General features: G+C 45.1%; 1 protein-coding gene across 15 annotated transcripts in view; it reads right to left on the reverse strand.

Moving 5' to 3' along the window:
* Positions 1-25,484, reverse strand: part of Znf532 (zinc finger protein 532) — a 109,893-nt gene that overhangs the window by 52,698 nt on the left and 31,711 nt on the right. For all 15 annotated transcript variants that reach the window (XM_060377153.1, XM_021633536.2, XM_060377148.1 and 12 more), the window contains one exon: positions 9,215-11,553. In XM_060377153.1, coding sequence (XP_060233136.1) covers positions 9,215-11,536 — 2,322 coding nt within the window. In that variant the 5' untranslated portion in view covers positions 11,537-11,553. The remainder of the gene's footprint in view (positions 1-9,214; positions 11,554-25,484) is intronic.

Here is a 25,484-nt window from a genome sequence, read left to right on the forward strand (position 1 = left end):
AAAGTCAATTACAGCTGCCCTTTAACACAGTTCCACACGCCACTTCTACAGAAAAATGATGGTTCTGATGGTCACAGTAAAGCAGAGCCGTTTCTTTCCTGGCTTTCACATTTTCACAATTAGCACAGAAGGAAAACACTTTACTTCAGAGGTCACGTCAATGGGAATGACACAAAACATGTATCACATACTGACTACATGTATCCTTTATTCCCAGAGCTAGTTAGCAGATGTTTCCAAACGACCCACCACAACTGGCATCCTAGCAAGAGCTGGCTAAAAGAGGTAATTCACAGATGTATGGCAGACACACATAGACTTAGAGAATACAGGTTCCTTGAGAGTTGGCAACACTACCATGTAAACTGCAGCAAGACAAAAAATTAGCAGTTTGGGAGCCAGTGGCCCACACCTGTAATCCCTGCATTTGGGCAAGAGGATCATTGATTCAAGATCAGCCTGGGTTAACTCCAAGAGCTGATCTAAAACAGTAAAGCCCAAAGGCTGTGAGTACAACTCAGCAGTGAGGCACTTGCCTCACTTATTCTCCAACACAGGGGTGGAAAGGAAGAGTGGAGGCGAGGAAACAGTCTTCTGATAATGATGGGGTGGGGGTGGGATATTCTATGACCTCTAGAAGAAAGTGCTTGAGAACCGTTTATCTAGAATGAGAATTCGCAGAGAATGCCCAAAAGAATTTACTCTGTAGCATGCCAGGTTTAGAGGCCCAGAAAGGGGACTGAAGAGATGGTTCAGCAGTTAGGAGCATGCACTGCTCATCCTGAGAGCCAGAGCCTATCACCCTTCTGGGGCAGCTCACATCTGACTGTACCTCCAGCTCCAGGGGGTCTGGCCTACTACACCTACACACATACATACATACATACATACATACATACATACATACACACACACATACATGCACACACATGAGTTAAAAATAAAATTACCTTTTCATATTATTCAGTTGTGTGTGTTCACCATATGTATAGGTTGTGCACATGCCACAACATCCATGTGGAGATCAGAGAACAACTTGAGGGTTTGGTTTTCTCCTTCCAGTATGTAGGTTCCAGGGATCAAACTCAAGTCCAAAAGCTTGGTGTGGCAGCTACATTTACTGCTGAGCCATCTCATCAGCTCCAAAAAATAAAATAAGTTTTAAACTTCTCAGAGGGGCTGGAGAGGTGGCTCAAGAGTTTAAAAATCACTGGCTGCTCTTGCAGAGGATCCAGCACCAACTTAAAACCATTAGTAATTCCAGTTCCAGGAGTCCTATGCGCTCTTGTGACCTCTGTGGACACCAAGCATGCAGGTGATGCACAGACATCATACACATAAAATAATTTTAAATATTAAAAAGATCTGTAATGCCCATGAAGTTCTTGAAACTGGAGCAATCAACCTCTAAAAGTGAGGACCAAGCAGATAGTCCTTCTGTCTCTGCTGCACTCCTGATGCCAAGGCACACACAAGCCCAAGGTTCTACTCTCGGGTGCCTCAGGTCCCCAACTGTAAAAGTATTATACTCCTATGTCCAAGGGAAGCATCAAAATTAAGGCAAGACAATAAGCTGGCAATGAAGGACACCTGCCCAAGTCCAGCTCTGTCACTAGTTGGACATTTGTTTTTCCAACTGCAAAATGAATGAGTATACCAAAGAGCCTATTACGGTCTCTGGAACCTATAGAAAGAAACATGCTTTAACAACTAAGTTTATTTAAAAACAGATGCACACATGTATGCATTTGTCAAGGTCAGAGGTTACTACTTCCCCACCTTCTTTTAAGACAGGGCCTTTCACTGGGCTGGGTGGTGAGCTCACTAACACGGCTGAACTGAGTGGTCAGCGAACCCCAGGGCCCTCTTGCCTGCACCTCCCCAGCACTGGGACCAGGCTGCTGTATCAAGCAGCCTGCACTTGGCTGACTGTCGTCACTGTCGTACTTTACTAAGAGTTCTGAAGTGTGGCACTCCAGTGCGCCCTAGCATTAACTTTTAAACCTGCAGACCTCAGCGCTTGAACACTTCACCGGCAGGACTGCTTCTCTGGCCTCTTTATACGCTGCCTTGCTCGTGGTGCCTGACGCTGGTGTTATACATCAGCATGAAAAGGAGCCCCAAACTGCAGCTTGTGTGTGTTCATGAGGACGTAAGTGAGGTAAGGGCATTGAAAGGATGTGAGTCTGTGAGTGTGCATGTGAGCACAAATGTGTATCTTGCCTGTGTGCATGAGTGCTTGAGTGAACACGTGTCATCTGCCCAGAGCTCTATTTTCATTGCACGCCTAGTTCCACACTGCAAGGAAGAGACATGATCCTCTCCCTCAGTTGCAGAGCTGGGACTCCTCAGACACAGACATGAAGAGCATACATATGCCCTGTACAGCAAGCTCTTCCAGAGCCTACCAGGCATGGTTGAGCACAGTGTCGGCTCCTGACAAAGGGGGGGTTCTGCTGCTTTGAGGTGACTGTAGGTTTCCTACAGATCACTATAAAACATGGGAAGGACAACAGATACTGGCAGAGACAAACTCAGCAAATGTCAGCAAAATGACATGGGCACAGGCTCCAAAGACTGAATGCTGTAAGTGGTTGTAAGTGGAGGAAGCCATTGCCAAGCCAGCAGAATTCTCAGGAAGAAATCCTTGCTGGGTTCAGAGAGGCACAGGAAAACAGAAGGCCTGTTCTAAAAATACACGAGACAAAAATGAGAGGAGGGAAGAAGTAGAAAGATGGGAAACCTGCAGGCAGGGGAACAGCACCATGGGAGAGACTGCCTAACACAAGGGCAGCTCTGGTCCATCCCAGCACTGGAAAGAATGAGAATGGGAGAGTCAGGGCTGAGCTACACAAAATGGCTGAGTGCTCAGGAGAAAGGGTGAGGGCCAATCACAGGCCAGGAGAGGGAAGAAAAGAATGTCTCTCCTCTGGAAGATGGGGCTAAGAGCAAAGAACCTGACACTGGGTGAAGAATGGCCAGTCAAAGAGAAACCCCCAAAAAGGTACATGACGTGAAAGAAGGGGAGTTTTCTGTGGAACAATATGGGAGGAGAATGATGGAAGGGACAAATAAAAACCTAACAGAATGATGGACATGAAAAAGCCACGATGAATTTCTTCTTATGCTAATCAAAAATAATTTAAAAAAAAAAAAGAGCTCCAAGGGGATCCCAATCTCACCCATAGGTGCTATTGGAAAGTCTCTGGTGGAGGAGAAGGTGAACAGTTCCAGAGCTCACCTTAAAGCCAGGCTAAGAGCTGGGAATACCTTTAATCCCAGCACTCAGCAGGTGAATCCCTGTGAGTTAAAGGCCAGCCTCTTCCAACAGGAAGTGGCAGGACAGTCAGAGCTATGTAATAGAGGGACCTTGTCTCAAACAAAAACAAAAAGAAGACAAAGTGTAGGTGTGCTAGTGCACCCCTGCAATTCCAGCATCGGGAAGCAAAGAATCCTGAGTTCAAGGCCAGCCTGGACTACAGAGCAAGATCTTGTCTCAAAACAAAGAAAAGGAAAGTGGAACAACTTCCATTTTCAAGTGTCCTTTCCTGTCCTCCCACTGGGGACAGCTGACACCAGTGTTAGACAGAAAATACCCATGGGAAGACTCAGAAAAGAGGACAAGAAGCCAGCCTGGCCAGAGACCAAAGGTAAAAAACAGGACAGATGCATACACAATTGTTTTTATCTCATGCAGCCCAGATTGGAGCTGAGGAATCTGTGATGCAGAAATGAAGACAGACAACCCCACCCCCACCCCAAAGCCTGCTGGTTGGTGTCCAAAGAACAGGAACACGGTAGCAGGGGCAGGACAGAAACTTAGCTGAGTACCAAACCCCCAGAAAATACTGTGGCTATCAGCCCATGCCAAACTCCCACCTCCTGAAACTGTAATGAGTCCCAAAGGCCCTGCCCCAGAGAGAGTCAACAGTCAGAGAGACAAGGGGACAGGAAAATGAGCCCCTTCACCAGCCCAATGAGAATGGAAAGAGCCCCAGAAAATCTCCAAGCCCAAATGGTTTTACTGGAAAACACACCAAACATGTAAAGAGACCCCAAATCCAATTCTACTCATGCTCACATGGAACATAAGGGAAGAAGAAACACTTCTCAATTCACTCTACAATGCTAGAAGCAAACTACCCAAAGCCAGAGGACAGGAGAAAAACAAACCTACATGAATACAGACATAAGAGGGCCGCAACGTAGTATTCACAGTACAGCCGAAGAGCCACACAGCCAGACCAGGTAACCCAGTCCCTGGGGTATGACAAGTTCCATTCCTGGAAAATCAGTAGCTGAACCCCTAAACTCTGCAACCAGCAAGCTGAAGAGAATCACAGGATATACAATAAATAAGCAGTATTAATTTCTCTATATACCACCAATGGGTTTGTACACACCAAAATTATAATTGTTTTAAAATAATCAATTTCAGGTAGGGAGGAACTTCAGCTGTGTTTCATCTCCAGTACCACAAAACAACTGACCGATCATTCCATCAAGCAACCAAAATCTATCAAAACATGAGCAGAACTTACAAGCTGGAAACCACAAAGCAATTATAGACCTAAATGTGAGGCGAGGCTAGGTTTGAGGACTAAAAGACTCAGCACAGAAAGTTGTCAATTCTCCCTTCAAACTACTTCACACCTTTACCACAGCTTCTATCACAGGGCAGCATCATTTCCCTGTGGATGGGTGAGGTTATTCCTATGGTGAGGCAAGCAAGTAGAACCAAGGAAGCAACCCTGAGGAAAAATCTCCTACACTATTGAGGACACTATGAAGCACGAGCTTCAAGCATGGGTTTATGGAGAGAGGGACAGGCACACAGACTGCCCCACAACTCTAGTAGTGACACCTGACAAAGGTGTACACCATCCCTAGAATAAAAGACAGCCTTTTCAGCAAGAGATACTACAGAGAGTGGACATGCATGGGATAAAAGATAAATAACCCAGTGGAGCTCCTACAAAAGTTCAAAGTGGGTCACAGGCACAAATGTGAAACACAAAAATAAAACACTTTGGGGTGCTTGGCATATGATATAGAGAAATGGATGGATGGATGGATGGATGGATGGATGGATAGATTTTTGTTGTTGTTGTTTGTTTGAGACAGTGTTTCTCTTTGTAGCCTTGGCTGGCCTGGACTCACTCTGTAGACCTGGCTGGCCTGGAACTCACAGAGATCTGCCTGCCTCTGCCTCCCGAGTGCTAGGATTACAGGCGTGTGCCACTGCGCCGGTTCATGTTTTTAATCCTCACATTAAGGAGGCAGAGGCAGGTGGATCTCTGTGAATTCGAGATGATCTACATGGCAAGTTCCAGAACAGGCATGGCTACATATGAAGACTCTACCTCGAAAAGCAAAAACAAAAACAAAAATAAAAGGTGGAGTGGCCTGGATATACAGCTCAGGTTAGGAGCACTCATTGCTCTTGCAGAGGTTCTGGGCTCAAGGCACGCATGGTGTACACACATGCATACGGACACAAAGTACTCCTACACATAAAAGAAATAAATGTTAAAAAATTCAACAGTAAGGTGGAGAGCAATAATGGAAAGCACCAGATGTCAACCCTGACGGCACACACAGGCACATACATGTGCATTATAAAAGCACACACATATTATTTAAAATAATTGTAATGTGTATGAGTGTTCAGCCTGTATATGTATGAGCACCACATGCATGCAGTACTCAGAGGTCAGAAGAGGGCATCCGATACCCTGGAACTAGAGTTGTAGACAGTTGAGCCACAAAACAAGGGCAGCAAGTGTTCTTAACTGCTCCAGCCCAGCATTGTTTTGGGAGGGGTCCCAGAACCACAGTACAACCATATGCTTTCACTACCACACAGTAATAGAACAGAGCATGCTACAGAGAGTCCTGAGCTAGCTGTGACTGGCTCAGAATCTGCTGAAGTAGGGAAGTAAGAGGCACACTTCAGTAGAGGCACACTTGGGGTCCTCGATCATGATCCTCCCCACGCAGGCTGCAACACCTTCAGTGCAGGGCAGTCAGACACCACGGAGCCACACAATCCCAAAGGCAAACAACTAATACTTTAGTATGCGGTTTCAAAGCTAGGATATTTGGGATTTTCTTGGGGTTTTTTCCTTTTCTTTTTTCATAATTTAATTTTATGTGCACTGGTGTGAGGATGTCAGATCCTCTAGAAACTAGAGTTACAGAGAGTTGTGAGCTGCTATGGAATTGAACCCAGGTCTTCTGGAAAAGCACCAATGCTCTTAACCGTTAAGCCATCTCTCCAGGCCCAATCTTGGGCATTTTTCATACTGCCAACTTATGATGGGTTTACTGGGAACATGACATCATCCATCTTAAGTCAGAGAGCATCATTACTGATTCAGGCATTTAGATGTGTTTCCAGGGAACTATACTGCATGAAAAAGCCAATCCAGTTACATACTGCACAGTTTCCTTATTTTAATATTCGTGAATTGGCAAAATTATAGAAATACAAACAGGCAGCAGTTACACAGGGCTTAAGACACAGCAGGGTGACATGGAGGCTGTCCTCATAGAGGTGGAATTACTGTGCTGCCCGACCACACTGATACATCAATGTCTTGGGTATGATGTTAGTTGACATTTCTGTGGGCTCTTACCAATGGGGGGTACTGAATGAGGGCTCTAATATGGATTTTCAAGTTTCTCAAAATAAGAAAAGAAGTAAGATCCTGCTACCACCAGTAGCAGCTCTTCTCCAGGCCCAGCTAAAACAAACTAAAAGGTAGCAGCAGAAGTGTAGGGCGCTTGCTGGTCTAGGGCCATAGGGACACTTTCAAACCTTCAGAATCTACCAGAATCTACCAGCAGGGTCACTCCAGGAATCTACTTTGGATGACTTTAAGATTAACACAGAGACAAGTGGACCTGACATGGGGGAGGGGCACATCTCAGGGAAACCAAGAGCTGAAAACACAGGCAGACTTTGATGGTTCTGGAAACCTGCTTCAGAGAACATGCTAGGGCATGTGGACAAGGGAGCTTTTACAGCTCTGAAGTAACCCTGTTTCTTAACTCACCAATGAGTAACCAAAAAGGTGGAAGTTAATGGGAAAATGGAAAATAAAAGTGGGTTTTGAATCCATGGACAGCAGAAAATGGGAAACAGGCCTAACAAAGCCTTTGGTACCCTGGTTCAACCTCCTTTTTTTTTTTTTTTTTTTTTTTGAGACAGAGTTTCTCTGTACTAGCTCTGGTTGTCCTTGAACTCATTCTATACACCAGGCTGGCCTGCTTCTGTCTCCCTAATGCTGGGATTAAAGGCATGTGCCACCACTGTCCAGCCAGGCAACCTATAAATTTTCCAAGAAAAAAAAAATTTTTAATGTCATTCTCAGACAGGACACGATTTCAACAGGTAATGAAACTGTGGTTGACAACCTCAGAAATGGACAAAAAACTATGAACCCTCCTCAAATACTGCTCGTGAGGTTTTCCAGACCATGACTGCAACAAGAGACGGGAATGAGTACCAGGAGGACAGTGTAACACAGGGCACTGCTAACACCAGTCCTGAAGAGCTGGCTGCACGGCTGGCAAAAGCTTGCTGAAATCAACAGCTCTTAGCTGGGAGTGACTTATGCACGCGTGGAGAGTGTGTATTTTACTTAATGTACTTCTGCCATGATTCATCCCTTTGGATTCCAGATGATGTAGGTGACCTGCAGGTTTTACTTGTCCCAGCAAAATACCAAAAAAAAAAAAAAAAAAAAAAAAAGGTGACGACCAAGTAACCGGAGACACTCATCTCTTTCCCCAGGGGAACACTGCACCGCTGTTTGACCTGAGACCGAATGTCAATCCTGAAACTCTTTACCTGAGAACAAAAGCTGGGCAGCACAGGGTACTTACTCTAGCCATGTCCTTCCAAGTCCCAAAGAAATGACACAGCTGAAGACAGCTCTAAAGAGCCCATAACCATGAAAGGGCAGTCTGGGTCCTGCAGGAGCCAGGCCACCACCCACGGGCACCCAACAGCACAAACAACTCAGGAAATGGCTTCAGGGCTTCACTTTTCAGGATGAAAAGGAAGTCCCGCTTAGGGAAACTGGTGACAAGGTAAGGGGTACGTGCATGAGCTATCACCACTAGGACATGCTCCAGGGGCCAGAGCTGGTATGGCAACTCATCCTCTCCCTGGATACACGAAACACCCAAACCTGCAAAATGTAGTCAATAACTCACTGCCTCCACTTCAGAAAATAGAGGAAAAACAAAACAATAGAACAAGTGTTCTTATCTTTCATTCCCCAGACTCAAAACCTTACACATGGTGTGAGTCAGTAGTTGACCTTGAAAACCTAGAGACAGAACTTGACCACAACACAGGACTCCCAGATGACAAACTACCAAGGAAAACAAAGGGAGGACCACCTACCACTGGATCTTCATGACAAGGAGCCTGAGACCTTCAGACAGGAGCTCCACCTGGGACCCTCCCTTCTGAACCATATAAATTATTTCACTCAGCATGTTAGGAATGCTTGTTATGCACACTATGTATTAGCCAAAAGTTGCTTCATGGAGAAAGTAAAAGAGAGATAATGAATTGATGTAAATCATAAAATGTATTTCACCAACAGCAACTGGTACTTCACCTCAAAAAAGCCGCAGACACAAAGGTTTCCTAAGCCAGATGGTTTCCAATTTGTAGTTAAAATCACCGCCATGCCCATTACTGAACTCACTTTTGAACCAAAGTCCCTAAGTGGTCACGCCTTCGAGTGGGTACCTGGTGAATGTTTAAGTCATTTCAGTGCTATCAATACCAGTAACTGTCAAAATTCCAAAACTAAGGAGCTCAGATACTGCCCCAATGTAATCCAAACTAAACATTTAATTTTATGGGATGACACTCTAAGTTTACAGCTAAATTTCAGACTTACAATATATATTCCAATGCCTGAACAATTACCTAACCTAACACCAGAGCGTACACTTTCTATATGGCCAAAGAATCAATCACCTTTGTAGTCCAACACTACACCTATACTGTGAAAATAATCTTTCCCCTTTCCTGCGCTTGCTTGCTTGCATACACACACACACACACACACACACACACACACACCACCCCTCCACATAACTGTGCTGCCACCCCAAATTCAAGGCTCCCGATGAGCACTCATGGCTACAGACTCATCACTGAAACACCGAAATTTAAATGATACTCTACTTGTCCACTTGTATCTGCTGCATGCTGGAAATGTGTCGCCAGGGACGTCTCATCCTGGAAGACTTCATTACACTCCAAACACTTGAGACTGTGTCTACAGAGCTTGGAGGGGTCTTCATCTAGGGGCATAGCTGGGCTGATGGGTGTGCTGGGAGGAGCTGAAATGACCGCCCCGGTTACGCCTGGCTGGACTTTGGTCACAGTGTGTGTGGCAGCCCCCAAGGAGCTCTGCAGAAGGGAAGAGGTGGTATTGCTGGACGGAGAGGCTATCATCTGGTCTGCTGGGACTGGCTTTAGAATTAGGTGGGAGCACTGCATGACCACGCCCTTCTCCTTGTGCCCTCGGGCGTGGGAAAGGAGGCTGCACTTGTTGTAAAACACCAGGTTCTTCGTACAATGGTTGCAGGTGACTTCGATGCGCACACTGCGCCTGTCATAGTGCTGGGTCAGGCTCTTTTCCAGGGCGAAGGAGTCCCCACACTCCAAGCACTTATACCCACGCATTGGTAACGTGATCCCTGTATTGGCGGGAGGACTGAGGTTTGGGATGTAAACAGGGACTGGATTGACACTGCTCAGCACCTTGTTGAAAGCTTCCACCACAGAACTCTGCAAGGATGACACCACCTGGACTCGAGACACCTTTTTGGGTGGCTGCGAGGCCGCTGCATTGATTATTGCCTGCTTTATTTGTTGCTGAGGTTTGGTTAGCACTTGGCGGAGTTCAGAGGTGGCCTGGGCACCCTGAGGCAGAAGGTTAAGGTTGGCAAGGTGCACAGTCTTTGGCACGAGTTTGGCATTGGCCAGGCTGGATGCCGGCACCACAACGGTTTGCTGCTGGATGGCATTGGCGGCTTTGATGATGGCACTGCTGGCACTCTGAACAGAGGCAGCAGATATGACCGTGGCTTTCACCGTCGTGTTGTTAGCAAGCTTCAGATTGATGACTTGAGACCCTGCCGTCTTGACAGCAGACACAGGAAGAAAAGCAGTGGCCACAGGCTTGATGGTAACCTGTTTGGGCGTCAGCTCTGCAGGGGACACTGCACTGGTCACCATGGCCGTCTGCAGAGGTGCCCTGGGGGGGGAGGAAAGGACAGCGGCTGATGCTGAAGATGAGAGGAGTGATGTCACAGACGCCATCACAGTTGCTGCCTGTTCAGAAGTCTTCTTCCCAGAGTCCAGATCCACTTCTGGCAATACTCTTGTCACTGTTCTCTTGATCTCCCCAGAGGACGTCTTGATGGTCTTGATGCGGACTTTGGGGATCGCTGGGGTAGATCCCACAGGAGAGGATGGAGAGCCTTTGCTGCTGTTCTCACTGGATACGCTCCTGGGGCTATCTGGTGGCTTCAGGGAGGCTTTCTTGGTGCCATCGATGAGATTCTGGGACTCGGGAGACTTGTCAGCAACTTTGGGACTGTCGTTCACTTCTTTTGGTAACGGAGACGCTTCCCTCGAATTGGTCACAGGCTCTTTGCAGGAGTCTGAAGCGGCCTTTTTAGCACTCAGTGCTGCAATGGCAGCTATGCATGATGAGAGCTTGGAGGACGACTTTGTTTTGGAAGATGTGACAGCAGCGATGCTGGTGTCATTCTTCTCAGAACTCAGCTTTCCATCATGGGCCCTGTTTTCAAGCATCTTCTCAGAGTTCTCCTTCAACTTATCCTCGACTTTTCTGACCTTAAAAGGCTCATAAACACTCAGGGTTATGGAACTGGTTTCTGTTTCTCTCTTGACTTTGTTTTTATCCGCTTGGCCTGATGCAGAGATCGCAGTCTTGCTGGGGTTCTCTCCTCCGGGTGCCTTCAGTTTCTCAAAGTCCTGCTGGGGCACATTTGATCTGAGACTGGCCCGTGCGTCTTCCTTATCTGGTGGGTCATCCACCTCTATTTTCTCATCGTCATCAAACTCTTCAGCACTGGAGATAGGGCTGAACTGGCTGAATGCCGGGTCTTTAAGAGTCACCTCTGAGGTAGGTGTGTCTCCTTTTAAGGACTTTGTGCCATCCTTGCCATAGCTGTCAAGAGAGGATGCTGTGAGAAAGCCATTGTGCAAGCCATTGCCTGTGGGATTATGGCCATCTTTTTCCACTCCCTCAGAGGAGTCTATGTTGCGAACGTTCTTTACGATCACACTCACGCCAACATCTGAGGATGATGGAGTATGAGAGTCGTCATCTCCGTGCGCATTCTGCTTAATGTGGCTTTCGTGGTCATCGTGTCCAGACTCAATCGCTGCTTTGGGATCAACCATATCTGGTATGTCAAATGCTGCCAAGAGGTCATCAAAGTCTGGGGTCTTCATATCCCCCATGGTCATGAATTTGATCAGATGTTCTGTTAAAGGAAGGGAAAAGAATTCCATCAGCAATGAACACTGGCAATGAAGTCAACCTTACTGCAGAGTTCACACCAGCACATCGATGATCACTAAGAAAGTGCAAGGCAGCAACTCGACTTTGTGTAACTATAGAAATCTGAGTAGTCATAGTGACAGCCATGTGTAGACCATTACAGCTTCAATAGGCTCTGCTCCAAAGTGTGGCACAGGATCAGCAGCAGAGGTCAGCGGAGTGGTCCTGATGTAGCACAGAAAAACCCAGTTCAGTGTAACACCTGAAAAAGCTACTTACCACTACAGTCATCACTCTTTTTTCAGAAAAAGCTACTTCTCCTAGTATTTACATCTTGACAAATTTACTCCACTAACACGAGTTGGGGTGCTACACTAACGGAAGATTACAATAAAAACAACCACAAGCTTCAAAAATCATCCACAGAAGAAAGAAATGGTTACACACAAGGCGTCCATTAAGTTCATGTGGGATTTTTTTCTTTTTAATCCCTAGGGAAGTAATTCCATCATTTTTAACTCTAGCTTTCCCTACTGTGTTAAACAAGAATCAGCCAAGTATGGTGGTGCACGCCTCTAAACTGCGCTTAGGAGGCAGAGGCAGGTGGATCTCTGAGTTTGAGGCCAGCCTGGTCTACAGAGTGAGTTCCAGGGCAGCCATGGTTATACAGAGAAACCCTGCCTCAAGAAAGAAAGAAAGAAAGAGAGAGAAGAGGGAAAGGGAGAAGAAAGGAAAGAAGAATTTGAGAAAATAAGATAAGTAAAACCATTACCAGAAATAAGAGTTATACAAATAATGCATGTTGGAGTCCTTCTTTAAGAAACCCCTCAACCCACTGGCAAAGAATAAAGACAGTGGAGAAGGCGGGGGTGGGGGGTATCCCATCTCTGAACCTGGATGGTTCCCCCTTGGGGATGCTACTTTCGGGTACATCCACTGTGTGTATACTTGTCTCTTGTCACCTACCATCACAAGGACAGGCAATGTGTCATCTATCACCTTTACATCATAAACACTAAAGAACAAAGCTAAGATCTGGGTTCAGCTCCTCCACACTAGCTCTATTCCCCCAGGAAGTAAGGAGGTAACAGATTCTTTGGACTTGGTCCTTTCTTCAGCAGTGAAGGCAAGCACCAAGAGGAGAAGGAAAAACAGAAAGGAGAAGGGGGAAGCAGGAAGAAGAGCGGAGCTGAAAGAGAGCAATGTTGAAGCTGGCTTAGGAAGCTTGCAATGGCAAGAGGACCTGGACAGCCCAGGACTCTCTGCTCTTCAGGATTCACTGTTGTTCCTCTTTTAAATTTGCTCTACTGGTCTCTGAGATGCTGACTTTCACATTTTATTCAACTCTTTAATATTTTTCTTACAATCTGTAAAGGTCAAGCACTCCTGATGAGAGCAACAATCTTCAGGCCTAGGTAAAATGCACCACAGGTGAGAGTGGACATGCAGGAAACCCATACAGGCTTCAGATGCACCATGGCTGAAAAACTCAACAGAGTACCACTCTGACGGCAGATCTAAATGCCACTGAGACACTGGGAAATCGTCCATCCAGGATGAGACAAGCACAGGCTCACTGGGTGCAGAAGCATACATCATCGCAGTTATACACACAGCTGGGAAAGCTGCAGGGACTTTTCTCCCGGTGCTCTCCTTACCTGGAGGCAAACTGTGCTCACTGTATTTTCTACTGCTGCACCAGACAAGGAACAACACAGGTCCCCAACACCAACATAAAAGGCTGCCCTCAAGAAACAAAACACAAACGCTCCAGAAGTGACATTAAAATGTCTCTGAGAAGTCATCCACGGCAGGGGAGTAAAGACTGGTTGTGGTTTTCTTTCTCAAAATGGCACCGAGCATTCAAACTGCAAAGCGGAGGGAATGAGAAACAATCTGCCAGCCACATAGAGACAGCGACATAAAAGACTCCACCCACTTCAGAACAGCACCTGACCATCACCGCCTCTACCCCAAGCATCTCACTGCTGCTGTGAACTGAATGCCCGCAACAAAGCTGCACTACTGAAGCCGCCCTGTGGCTAGCTCTACTAACTAGGTGGGGTTCCATGTTTTACATCTCCATTTTTTGAATGTTCAGTATGTAGAATCGGGTTGGGGTCCAGTTCAGTGGTAGCATGCTATGCTTCATTCCAGAATCAAGAACCAGCCCTTTCACCCAGCACCATCGCAGTTGTTTGAAAAGATCCAAAAGCTGGGACCCAACTTAGTCACCCCTACTGGTAGCTGGGCCCTAAGAACTCTAGGCTTTCTTCATAGAAACATGAGATTTGTGTCTTACCCTCTCTTGATGATGTAATCAAAAGACATCATAGTTACACGCTGCCCATCAGAGGGTGATCAGTCCAGAAACAACAGCAGGAGATAATTTAAATACTCACTGGGTGACAGGCCAAGGACAGAAAACCGTAAAGAATGATGAAAGGTCACCACAGAAAACCTGTGCAGCTGGCAGGTGCTCACACTGCTGCTGGCAGGTCTCCTTATGAGTGTTTGTAAGAATCAAATGTCAACCATTGCCTTCTCCTGTTATTCATCCAGGGACCTGCCTCACACACTCCAAGAGAGGAAACCATCTCGTCATCCACAGCTTGCTGCCTTCACCTTCCCCATGCCTTCTTGCATGCTGGCTAAGTTCTGACAGCCTCAGAAAGATGGCCAGCCTGCAACACACATCCCTGGGGGGCCGGGAAGGTCTTGTCCTACAGGAACCTAGCCGCGCCCAGCTCCCTGGCACCTACTCTACCTACATATGGTTCACCCTCTTTTCTTGGGAACAGCAAGGAAACCCAAGGAGAAACAGTGGGGCATTTTTCCAAGTTAAAGGCTAGTTAGCAATGGTTCACCTTCGGGAAGCCTGACTCTAAGCTAAAAAGGCAAAATAGGTACAATGGGAGTACATCCCCACCTGAAACCCGAGATCCCTGTGGCTGGCACACTCGCTTCTCTGGGTTGTAAAGTTAATGTAATCAGCACCACTCTGTAACCTCACACCTCTTTTTTGGTTGATAGAAATGTTTTTCATACCCACAATCACTATTACCCTGACCCTTCCTACAGTCTGGACAGCAAGAGCAAATGACCTGTGCAGAAGGGAAAGTGTTTGTTACTCTGAACACAAAGAAGATGTCTGTATCTCAGATTCTGTCATTTTCCACCCTGATTCCTACACATTACCACCTTAGAAATAAATCATATTGCTTAAAATCATTTAAAACACAAATCTCAGCCTTTTTAACTGTTACATTTATTTGCATGTGTGTGCACGCATGTGCATACGTGTGTGCCGGTATCTACATGTGTACACACGCAGACATGTGAGTGTTTGTGCCACAGTATTTATGGAAGTCAAAAGACAACTTTTGGGAGTCATTTCTCCTTCCTTCATGCATCTTGAGAATCAAACTCAGATACTCAGAATGCCCTCTCAACAGCCCTTGCTCTTCTTTTAAAAGTTAAGGGGGGGGGGAGGGAGAGATGGCCCAGTGGTTAAGAGTGCTGGCTGTTCTTCCTAAAGACCCAGGTTCAATTCCCAGCACCCACATGGCAGGTCAAAACTCTGTAACTTTGGTTTTAGGGGTTCCAACACCCTCACACATACATACATACATACATACATACAGGCCAAACACCTAAATGCACATTTAAAAACAATTAGTTTAAAAAGGTAACATAGGAGCTGAAGAAATGGCTTGGTTAGGAGCACTTGCTCTACTTGCAGAGAAAACCAAGATTTTGGTTCCTAGCACCCACATGGTAGCTCAGTTCCAGGGTCTCCTACATCCCCTTCTGACCTCCATAGACACCAGGCATATACATGGTATACAAAATACATGTAGGCGAAACACTCATAGACATAAAACTTAAAATCTAAAAAAAAAAAAAAGTTACCATAAAGCTGTCTCATTTTAGCTTCTGTTGCCCTCAACAGTTTGATTTCTCAAACACAATCAGTTTATCATAACAGTACTTTGTGTTCCATGTCTACCTTATAAAATACATCTTCCTTAAAAAGCCACAATCAGGGCTGGTGAGATGGCTCAGAGGTTAAGAGCACTGCTTGCTCTTCCAGAAGTCCTGAGCTCAATTCCCTACAACCATGTGGTGGCTCTGAAAGATGTATAATGAGATCCCGTGCCCACTTCTGGAGTTCTGGTGTACGTGCAGGCAGAAACATTGGATACATAATAAAATAAATAAATCTCACAAAAAATAAGAAAAATAAAAAACACATAAATTAAAAAAGACCAATGTTATCACACTGGATGTAATGGTGTATGCACACCTTTAACCTCAGCACTCCAGAGGCAGAGGCAGATGGATACCTGTTAGTTTGAAGCCAGCCTGTTCTACAAAATGAGTTCTAGAGACATCCAAGGTCACATAGTAAAACCCTGTCTCAAAAAAATAAAAATGAAGAACAAACAAACAAACAAAAAAAGCGATATAAATACCCATAGTTTACTAATAGCAGGGTACTTAATGTACATTGCCAGGGGAAAAATGGTAGGCAGGGTTACACTTCAAAAAAATCAAAAGGAAGGAAGTTAGAGTCTGCCCAGTTTCCACTCTTCTTCCTCCTATGACACAGACAGACAATATGCTTCGTTTCCTGCTCAAGTCTTAGATTACAGGAAAATCTTCCATCTTTGTTGGTACAAGCCAAGAGTTACCAAGAAAAAAAAGAGAAACTTCAAAAACCTATTTACTCCTTAGTCATAGTTCTTATACTTTACAATAAAAAGCTATTCAATAAAAATAAAAATAAAAACTGTTTTATCTGCACTAAAAGTGGCTTTGCAATTTCCAACCAGAAGAGGTGTTCCTCGGCGTGGTAGCGCATGCTTACAACCCTGCCACTCAGGAAGTAAAAGCAGGAGAAATAGACAAGGCCAGCACAAATACACAGTGAAGTGAGGCCAGCCCAGCACAAGAGACCCAGGCTCAAACCAACAACAAAAGTGATTTAATCAATCCCTTAGTCTCAGAATTTGGGAGGCAGAAACAAGTGGATCTCTGTGAGTTCAAGGCTGCAAGGGTTAGAGTGAGACCCTATCTCAAAAAATCAATAAATCAAAAAAAGGAAGGAAAGAAAAAAGGAGGGAAGGGACCCAAAGTTAAAAGGCTCAGAATATTCTACCTCTAAATCGAAATTCCACTAGTTCCATGAGGAAAGATGCAGGCCTAAGTCCAGCCACATGAAAGGAGCTACAGAAACGACACAATGCATAAAGGTATCTGCTGTGAGTCTGACCACTTGAGCTCTGTCCTTAGACCCAATGTGGCAGAAAAAGAGAACCAGCACCTTCAGGCAGTCCTCTGACCTCCACATTTGACCATGGCAAATGCGAGTTAGCCTGTCCAGTAAAGACACATCAGATTACCCACATAGTGAAAAGAATGACATCCTGATTAATGAAAATCAGTGACTGCTATAAACCGTAACAGTGGTGTTTTAAGAAAGATAAGCTAACAAACTGAGGGTCCATGGGGTTCTGCAAACTCCCCATAAAACAGCTGTGATCACGCAGGACGTGACTCTCTCTTCACTGTTTGTTAGCACTGTGTGATTGTGATGTCCCTTTAGTCCACCGCATTCTCAAAGCAACTAAATTAGGCTAACACACCTAACACAAGGCTTTAGCATGCTCTCTCTTCAGAGTAAAATGTTCTTACCAGCACATGCTTATATTATAACTAAACAGTATATCTGCATTCTCTATGCCTGTCCCTTCTCCCCCTCCACCATGAGGAACACTTTAGCTCTCCCTCCACCAACTTCCTTTCACTTGAAGATTTTCAGAGATAACTATATGACATGTTTTCAACCAAAAGAAGAAATTAAACCTTTTATGCCAACCAACCTCTTCCTTCTATTTGACTTTACTCCCAACGGTTTATCTGAGGCAAAGTAACTTCTCACTCTAATTCCATCCCCAATACCAGGTTAGTTGCAGTCTGCTTCCCCCACCACCTGACAAGGCACACTGCTTTGGGAACAAGTCAGTTGTACCAGCTGCCCAGATGGCGTGCTTTCTTCCTTAGTTACAGTACTCCTTATTTAAACCTAACAGACATAATCTTCAAATTGCTTCTGGAAACATAGACAAAGAGGCTGCTCACATAATCACAACCTCGGGAAACACAGGCATTTACCCATCCCAAACCCTTCCCTGCAGTTATTCTAGCTATACTTTTCCCTTAAGGCTCCACAAACAAACCCTTCCCTACCCTTCAGGAACAGCAAAGAAAATGCCTTCCACAGAAGCAAAGGCCCATACAAACCTTAACCCACCCCCAGATGTCACCAAGTTGGGCCCACTTGCCCTCCTGCCCTCTCTAAGGGGTTCTCCCCTCCTCCACTGGTGCCGAAGCCAAAGGGAAGCGTCTGTGTTTTTTTCCAGCTGCTGGGTGAAGCTCCAGAGAAAGGAAGGCCACGTGGGCCAAATCCCTTTCTGTCTTCCTTATTAACTCATCCTGCCACGGAATAAAGGCTGTTTCTAATCTTTCCCTTTTCCGGACTCCACCCCCAGTCTTTCTACTGATAACTCAAGTAGTCACCAGGCAAGAACTCTCCCCAGGCACTTCCTGCCTCTAGTCAAATGTCAAAGGGCATCTGTCCCTTCATGCTTAGTCTTGCTGGTCAGTACTCCAGTGAACCTTGTCCCTTCTCTATCACCAGACCAGGAGCAAAGAGAGCTCCAAGCCTTACCTGACAACTCAGGGCTTGTCCTCTTGTCCCCTGTATCCTTGCCATGCTGCCTCAGTGGCTCAACATCAACAAAGGTAAACCCCACAACTTCCCCGCCCTTGGCAAGCCACGCTCCAGGAAAACCCAATATAAAAAAAAGAGGAAGAGAATGACAAAACTGTTTTGTATCACAGACCAAGTAACAGGCTTCTATACAGCTGTCAGAACCCAAATAACTGTATAGTATACAACAGTGTATACCCTGCAAATAAAAAAATAAAATTAAGAATAATAGAAGCCAGGCATGGTGGCCCACTCCTTTAATCCCAGCACTTGGGAGGCAAAGGCAAGTAGATCTCTGTAAGTTGAAAGCCAGCTGAGTTCTAGGACAGCTAGAGCTACACAGAGAAACACTGTTGTGTGTCCCCCCCCCAAAAAAAAAAGAATGAATAGGAGGAAGATGATCACAGGTGAATAGCATGATCACAGTACAGTGACCTAAGTCACCTGGAAAACCAAATCCTAACTATATACTGAGGCTAACCAGAGCCAGCACAGATGCTGTCCTCTGGCTGGTGGAAAAACTAGTGAAATCTAAATAAAGGCTGGAGTACAGCTATCAGGACTATACAATGACATTCTTCTGCTGTTACTAAGTATATCATAATTAATACAAGACACTGCAGGGAAAAGTGAGTCAAAGGTACAACGGAATCGCTGTTTTTACCACTTTTCTGTAAGTAAAAATTATTTAAACATTAAGTATTAAAAAACAAAAGCCCAACTTGCAAGGATCTGAAGCAGGACTGCAAACTCAAGGCCAGCCTGGACTATAAGGAAAGCAAGGGCCCTGTCTCACACAGGACACTCTAAGCTGTGTGATCTGGCTGCATTACACACTATAGCAGCTGGTGACGAGGGTGCTCCCCTAACTCTTCCCCGAACACACCAGTCAGGAGAGATTTACTTCCACAGTGTGTGTTTCCGTCCACAGTCTTGGAAGCCATTCATTATGGGTCCTTGTGAAACAACATCATGGTGGCAGAAGCACGTGGAAGAGGCTAATTGCCCTGTGATATCTAGGAAGCAGAGAGAAAAATGCCTGCAGTAGTGGACCTCTTGCCTTCCTCCTCCCACTTCACCTCTGACTCCCACCTCAGGCTGCTGCTGCTGCCCACGTTCAGGATGACTGTGTCCTTGTTTAGTCCTCTTTGCAAAGTTCCCGAAAGACACACTTAGAGGAGCTTAGGTACTTCTCACCCAGCCACACTGACCACCAAAACAGCACCACAATCCACTTCTTGACAGGTACAATCAAAGTGTGTGCCATCACTGGACACAGGTTATACAGTCCCAATCTATAAAGGCAAAATCTGAACGCTCTCAACTCCACAGCATTTTGAGCACCATACAGATACCAAAAGTTCTTCTGGGTTTCCGCAATGTGAGGGTTGTTTAGGTTTTTATTTTGTTTGTTTTTTTCTCAAGACAGGGTTTCTCTGTGTAGCCCTGGCTGTCCTAGAGCTCACTCTGTAGACCAGGCTGGCCTTTAACTACAGAGATCTGCCTGCCTCTTCCTTCCAATGCTGGAATAAAAGGTGTGCAGGCAATAGTGGTGGTGCTGCTGCCATTGCCGAAGCCACCACCACCACTACTCAGCAGGATTTGGGGATTTTAAGATCAGAAATGTAACAGCTTAGATTGTGAGTGTTGAAGGATTCACTCCCAGCTGGAGGCAATGTTCAGAATAGATGATGGAAGCCTCAGGAGATGGGACTTGCTGGAGAACTGGGTCATCCAGGTATGTCCCTGAGGACACCGACAGCCTATTTCTCTGCTTCCTGGTGACAATGGGGTTAGTGGCTTTGCCCCAATGCCTCCCGTCATCATAAGGCTCAAAGTAATAAGCCATACACAGGAAAACCTCTTAAACTATGAGTCAAAATAAGCTTTGTTCCTACTAAATCTGCTCAGGTGTTTCATCACAGTGTCAAACTGACTAACCTAGGTATTCAAAACAACAAAGTTCATTTAAGCATTACAGAGCACAAGGGGTTCCAAACACTTCTGATGGCAAATACTTGAAATAGAGATATCCAATTTCCAGCACATAGCAACCGCATACAAGTGTCTCACAGTTAGAAAAGGGCTGGGAGGTCTGGAGAGATGGCTCAGTGGTTAGAGCACTCATTACTCTTCCAAAGGACCTGAGTTCAATTCCCAGCACCCACAAGGCAGCTCACAACTGTCTGATACCATCTTCTGGTGTGCAGAAGTACATGCAGACAAAGTACCCATATACATAAAATTTTAAAAAGGAAAAGAAAGAAAGAAAGAAAGAAAGAAAGAAAGAAAGAAAGAAAGAAAGAAAGAAAGAAAGAAAGGAAGGAAGGAAGGAAGGAAGAAAAGGGCTGGGAGTCCAGCAGTGCCTGGAATGGAGGTGGAGGAAGCCTTGCGAGTGTACTCGCCAGTGGCACCGAAACACACTTAAACAAACAGGTAACGTGTGTGCATGTGCTCCTATTCTTTGTTCCTCTGTCCTTGTTATTACTGCCCCTGTTCTTTCTGGCTACTTGCAGCCTTTCCATAGAATTCCACCTTCCAGTGAAGCTTTCCTCTTACAGCCTCACACCACTGCCAGGACTTACTTAGTTTTTTCTAACTTCCTGGAAACTTGCTGTTCTCCCACTCCAGGGTCTGTTCAGTCTCTTGGCCACCTAACCTTATACAGAGGCAACCTCAGCAACAGCGCTCACACAGGTGCTCACACCTTCCTGTGGTCAGCCTTAGTTCTACCTAAGAGCCCTCCTACCAACTACCATTTTGACACTACACCAAGCTCTCTCGCTTCCATCAGCTCTCATGCGCCCACCTGTTCTTCCTTCAAGCCCTGCGTGTGTTTTGCCAGTGACATTTACCTTCTTTAGAAAAACAGTGAACCCACCAGCTGGCTTTCAGGGTCAAGCACGCATGGCTTGAATCAGAAGGACGCTTTGAGGTTTTCACAAAGATACCAAGATCTACAAGAGCAATGCTCAATTTTCCTGAGTTCATCAGTTTTCATTCACTGCCTCTATTATGCTCCTGAATGTCATGAATCTCCCTGAGAGGCATGCCAAGAGCTCCCTGATTTGGGTTGCACTCTCAGCCATCTATCCAGACCCAGAAGCACAAATGCCAAAATGACTTCCAAAAAGGCTATAAAAATGGTGGCTGCTGCCAGCGTGCATCAGTTATTTTCAGTGCATCTTGAATCCCAACTCCCAAATACTGACGAGCTAATGTCGAGGGCCACAAAGGATATGTTCTATTTCAATCCCCTTTATCATTGCTTGTTTAAACTTGGGCTGCTGAGATGGTTCAATCAACAAAGGCATTCATTCGACCTGCAAGCCTGAGGACCTGAGTTCAATACCCAGACCTCACATGGTGAAAAAGAGAAAAGCAAATCCTGCAAATTGTCCTCAGACCTCCATACCCACAGTATGCTCAACATAAACACACACCAATAAATAAATAAATAAATAAATAAATAAATAAGATTCTTTTAAGAGTTAAAGGTTTCCTCCTAGCACTGGCTTACTAGCTATAAGAGGATTATTTGTTCAGGGAATAAGCATGATGAGTTTCCTGTCTGCTTCATTTCTGTGGTTCAATAAAGCTTCCAGTCTATATCCCGTCACTCATCAGATCAGTGCAGTCCCAAGTGTCTAAGAGCAAACCTTCGGACAAAGAATGAACACGAAATGTCCTAGCTACTGACACACAGCAGGCAGGTGCCTGGGCCCAGCACCCCTTCCTGTAAGATCCCACTCCAGGGGCTGGTGAGATGGCTCAGAGGTTAAGGACGCTGGCTGTTCTTCCAAAGGTCCTGAGTTCAATTCCCAGCAACCACATGGTGGCTCATAACCATCTATAGTAAGATCTGGTGTGCAGGCAGAATGTTGTATAAATAATAAAATAAAATCTTAAAAAAAAGATTCTTTAAAAAAAAAAAAAAAGAAGATCCCACTCCAATATCTCCTTACCCCTTGACTTGCCAACCAAAATTTTTTACTTAAAAAATAAGAGTTTTGGTTTTTTTTTTTAAGCTTTTGGGTAGCTAGGCATGGAAGCCCACAATGCCATCCTGAACTAAGGAGGCTGAAGCAAAATTAAAGTCTGAGGCTAACCTGGGCCATAGAACAAGGTCCTGTCCCTAAACAAGTAAGTAAATAAACACACGGGGACTAAAAAGGTGGCTCAGAGGTTAAGAGCAGACCACTCTCACATGCCAGCTAACAGCTGTCTGTAACTCCGGTTTCAGAGGATCCAACTTTTGACTTCCACAGGCACCAGGGACAGACAAAGCACATATAAACACATGCAAGCAAACATCCATACATATAAAGTAAAAATAAGCAACAGGGCTAACAATATACATTGCAACATAGAGATAGATTAATGGTCTTTGAAGGAACCTGTGATGATCAAACATATACAATAAAGACAGTAAACCTAAACCTCAAACAATAAAGACCAGTGGTCAGAGAATTTCAAGGAGGCTGCTACTCTCTTCCTTCATCCCACAACCACAGAAAGACCAAAGCCCACAGTCAGGACAACATTCTAGACCATGATGTGATGCCCAGTCAGAGATCTGGCTTTGAGCAAAGAATGAAAGTGGCTCCAGGGACATCACCCTCATATAGGGAGACTGGAACTGAGACCAAGAGGAGCGTCATGGGAGCCACAGCAGAGATCAGAAAGGCTGCAACACAGAGAACCAGGCTGCCAAGTCAGACCAGAAAAGTGGAAAAAGATGTTCAGACAGTGGGCACAGCAGAGATCCAGTCTCTGCAGCCCCTAAGCCATGATCAAATCACAAAGTTACAAAGGCCCAGCCCTTTAGAATACACAAATAGCACAAAAGCTGCAGCAGCAGGCACACAGGGGACGCAGATATACATGTAGGCAAAATACTCGAACACATTTTTTAACAAGTACTTAAACCCACCACCACCTCCCAAATACAAAAAAACTACATAGGGAACATAAAAGGCAACAACTTGGACCACAATGAATGACAAGGCTACAGTGGATTACAGCCCCAAGTATGCAGTAAGGAGCCATTGAGTCACACGAAGTAAGTGACTGAGGAAGTAAAGTGAGAAAAGTAAGTGAGGACAAGATGGCTTGGCAGGTCAAAAGGCTGTGCAAGCCAGACCAGTTGAGTTGCACTCAACACCTTGAGGCACGGGGGAAAAGAGAACTGACTAGTGGAAGTGTTCTCTGTAGTCCTCTGACCTCCATGCCATGCATGTGTGCCACCACCCGCCCATTCCTAGCCCACAGCATGCTCATAAACAGTAGTAATTTTTTTAAAGTGAACTCATCTCATACACAGAATTACAGCCTGTGAAAGAAACCTAGGTTCCATACCCCACACTGCCAAAAAATAAAGCCAAAACAGTAGGCATGGTGGTGCATGCCTTTAATACTGGCATTTAGAAGAAAGAGGCAGGTGGACCACTGTGAGTTCAAGGCCAGCTTCGTTTACATAGCAAGTTCCAGGACAGCCAGTGAGACCTTGCTCAAAGACAAAACCAAACAAAAACTACCAAGAAATAAATAACATGTTTACAGTGTATCCTTCTGATATAAGAATGGCACATTATCTCCCAGAGCGCAGTGTCTAGCCTGAGCATCACACAACTGCCAACAGAGGCATTCACAAAATCCCTGACCACTCCGAAAAATTGTCAGTGTCATCAAAATCAGGCAAGCTGGAGAAACAGCCAGGAGTCTACAGAGACTCAAGATTGGGCAGCTCCAGGAACAAAAAGAGCATGAGGTTAAAAACAAAGGAAATCCACAGAAAGCATGGGTTTTGGCTAACTCTTAAGCAATATGCATGTTTATAAATAGTTAGGACAGGGAGCATGAAAGAGCAAAAAAGTCTAGGTCAAGCAAAGTTAAAACCACAACATTCTTTCCCAAGAAAGATGGCCAAAGGGCCGTGGAAATAAGCAACCATGTCTAAGCCAGGCACAGCTGTACGATACCTGTTGGTAATGCAGAGGAGGGAGACATGTAGACAAAGAGTTCACAGCAGCCTTGACTAAACATATAATGAGTTCAAGGTCAGGGGGCACAGCATGAGACCTTGTCTCAAAAGACTAAAGGAAGCCAGGTATGGTGGCATAGGCCTTTAATCCCAGAACTCCAGAAGGCAGAAGCAGGCTGATCTCTGTGAGTTTGAGGTCACCTAGATAAACATAACAAGTGCCAGGACAGCCAGGACTACACAGAGAGTTCCTTCCTTAAAAAGAAGCAGAGGAGAGAGAGAGAGCCAGCCAAAGGAGTGGAGCTGGAGAGATGGCTCAGTGGTTATGAACACTAGCTGCTCTTTCAGGGGACCTAGTTTAGTTCCCTATATGGTAGCTCACAACTGTCTGTATGTAACTTCAGTCCCAGGGGATTAGATGTTCCCTTCTAGTCTCCATAGGTACCAAGTACACATGGGATAGAGAGACATAAATGCAGGCAAAATGCCCATACACAAAATAATACACAAACACAATTTAAAACTAAGGGAAGGAGTGGAAAGGAGAAGGGAAAGGAAAATGGAGAGAGAGGAAGAAGATAGAGAAAAAATGGTTTCTAAACTGTTTAAGTAACAGCTGACTAGTTTTACATCTCCTCTTCTTACCAATACGCTCCCTCAAAGTCAGAGAGGAATGAGCTTACGTGTTCCTTCTTATCCCTGAAACCCTACAAAAATAACATTAAAAGTATTTTTTTAAGACATAAACAAGGAATTGGCAAGATGGCTCAGTGATTAAGAGATGCTCTTCCAGAGGACCTGATTCAATTCCCAGCACCTATATGGCAGCTCACATCTGTCTGTAGCTCTAGTTCCAGGGGATCAGATGCCCTCGTCTGGCCTCCAAAGGTACATGAACATGATACACAGACATAAATGCATATAAAATGCTTATATGAAAAGAATATTTTTTTTTAATTTAAGATATAAACAAAGCTGGGTGTGATAGCACACACCTTTAATCCCAGTGCTCAGGGGATAGCAAGTGGATCTCATGAGTTCAAGGTCATCTTGGTCTATATAGCAAATTCTAGACCAGCTAGAGTTTACATGAGAACCTGCTTCAAAATAAAATAAAATAAAATAAAGATATAAACAAGCCAACATGGTAGTTTAT

The sequence above is a fragment of the Meriones unguiculatus genome, chromosome 2 (genome assembly GCF_030254825.1).
Source record: "Meriones unguiculatus strain TT.TT164.6M chromosome 2, Bangor_MerUng_6.1, whole genome shotgun sequence".
In the NCBI taxonomy this organism is placed as follows: Eukaryota; Metazoa; Chordata; class Mammalia; order Rodentia; family Muridae; genus Meriones; species Meriones unguiculatus.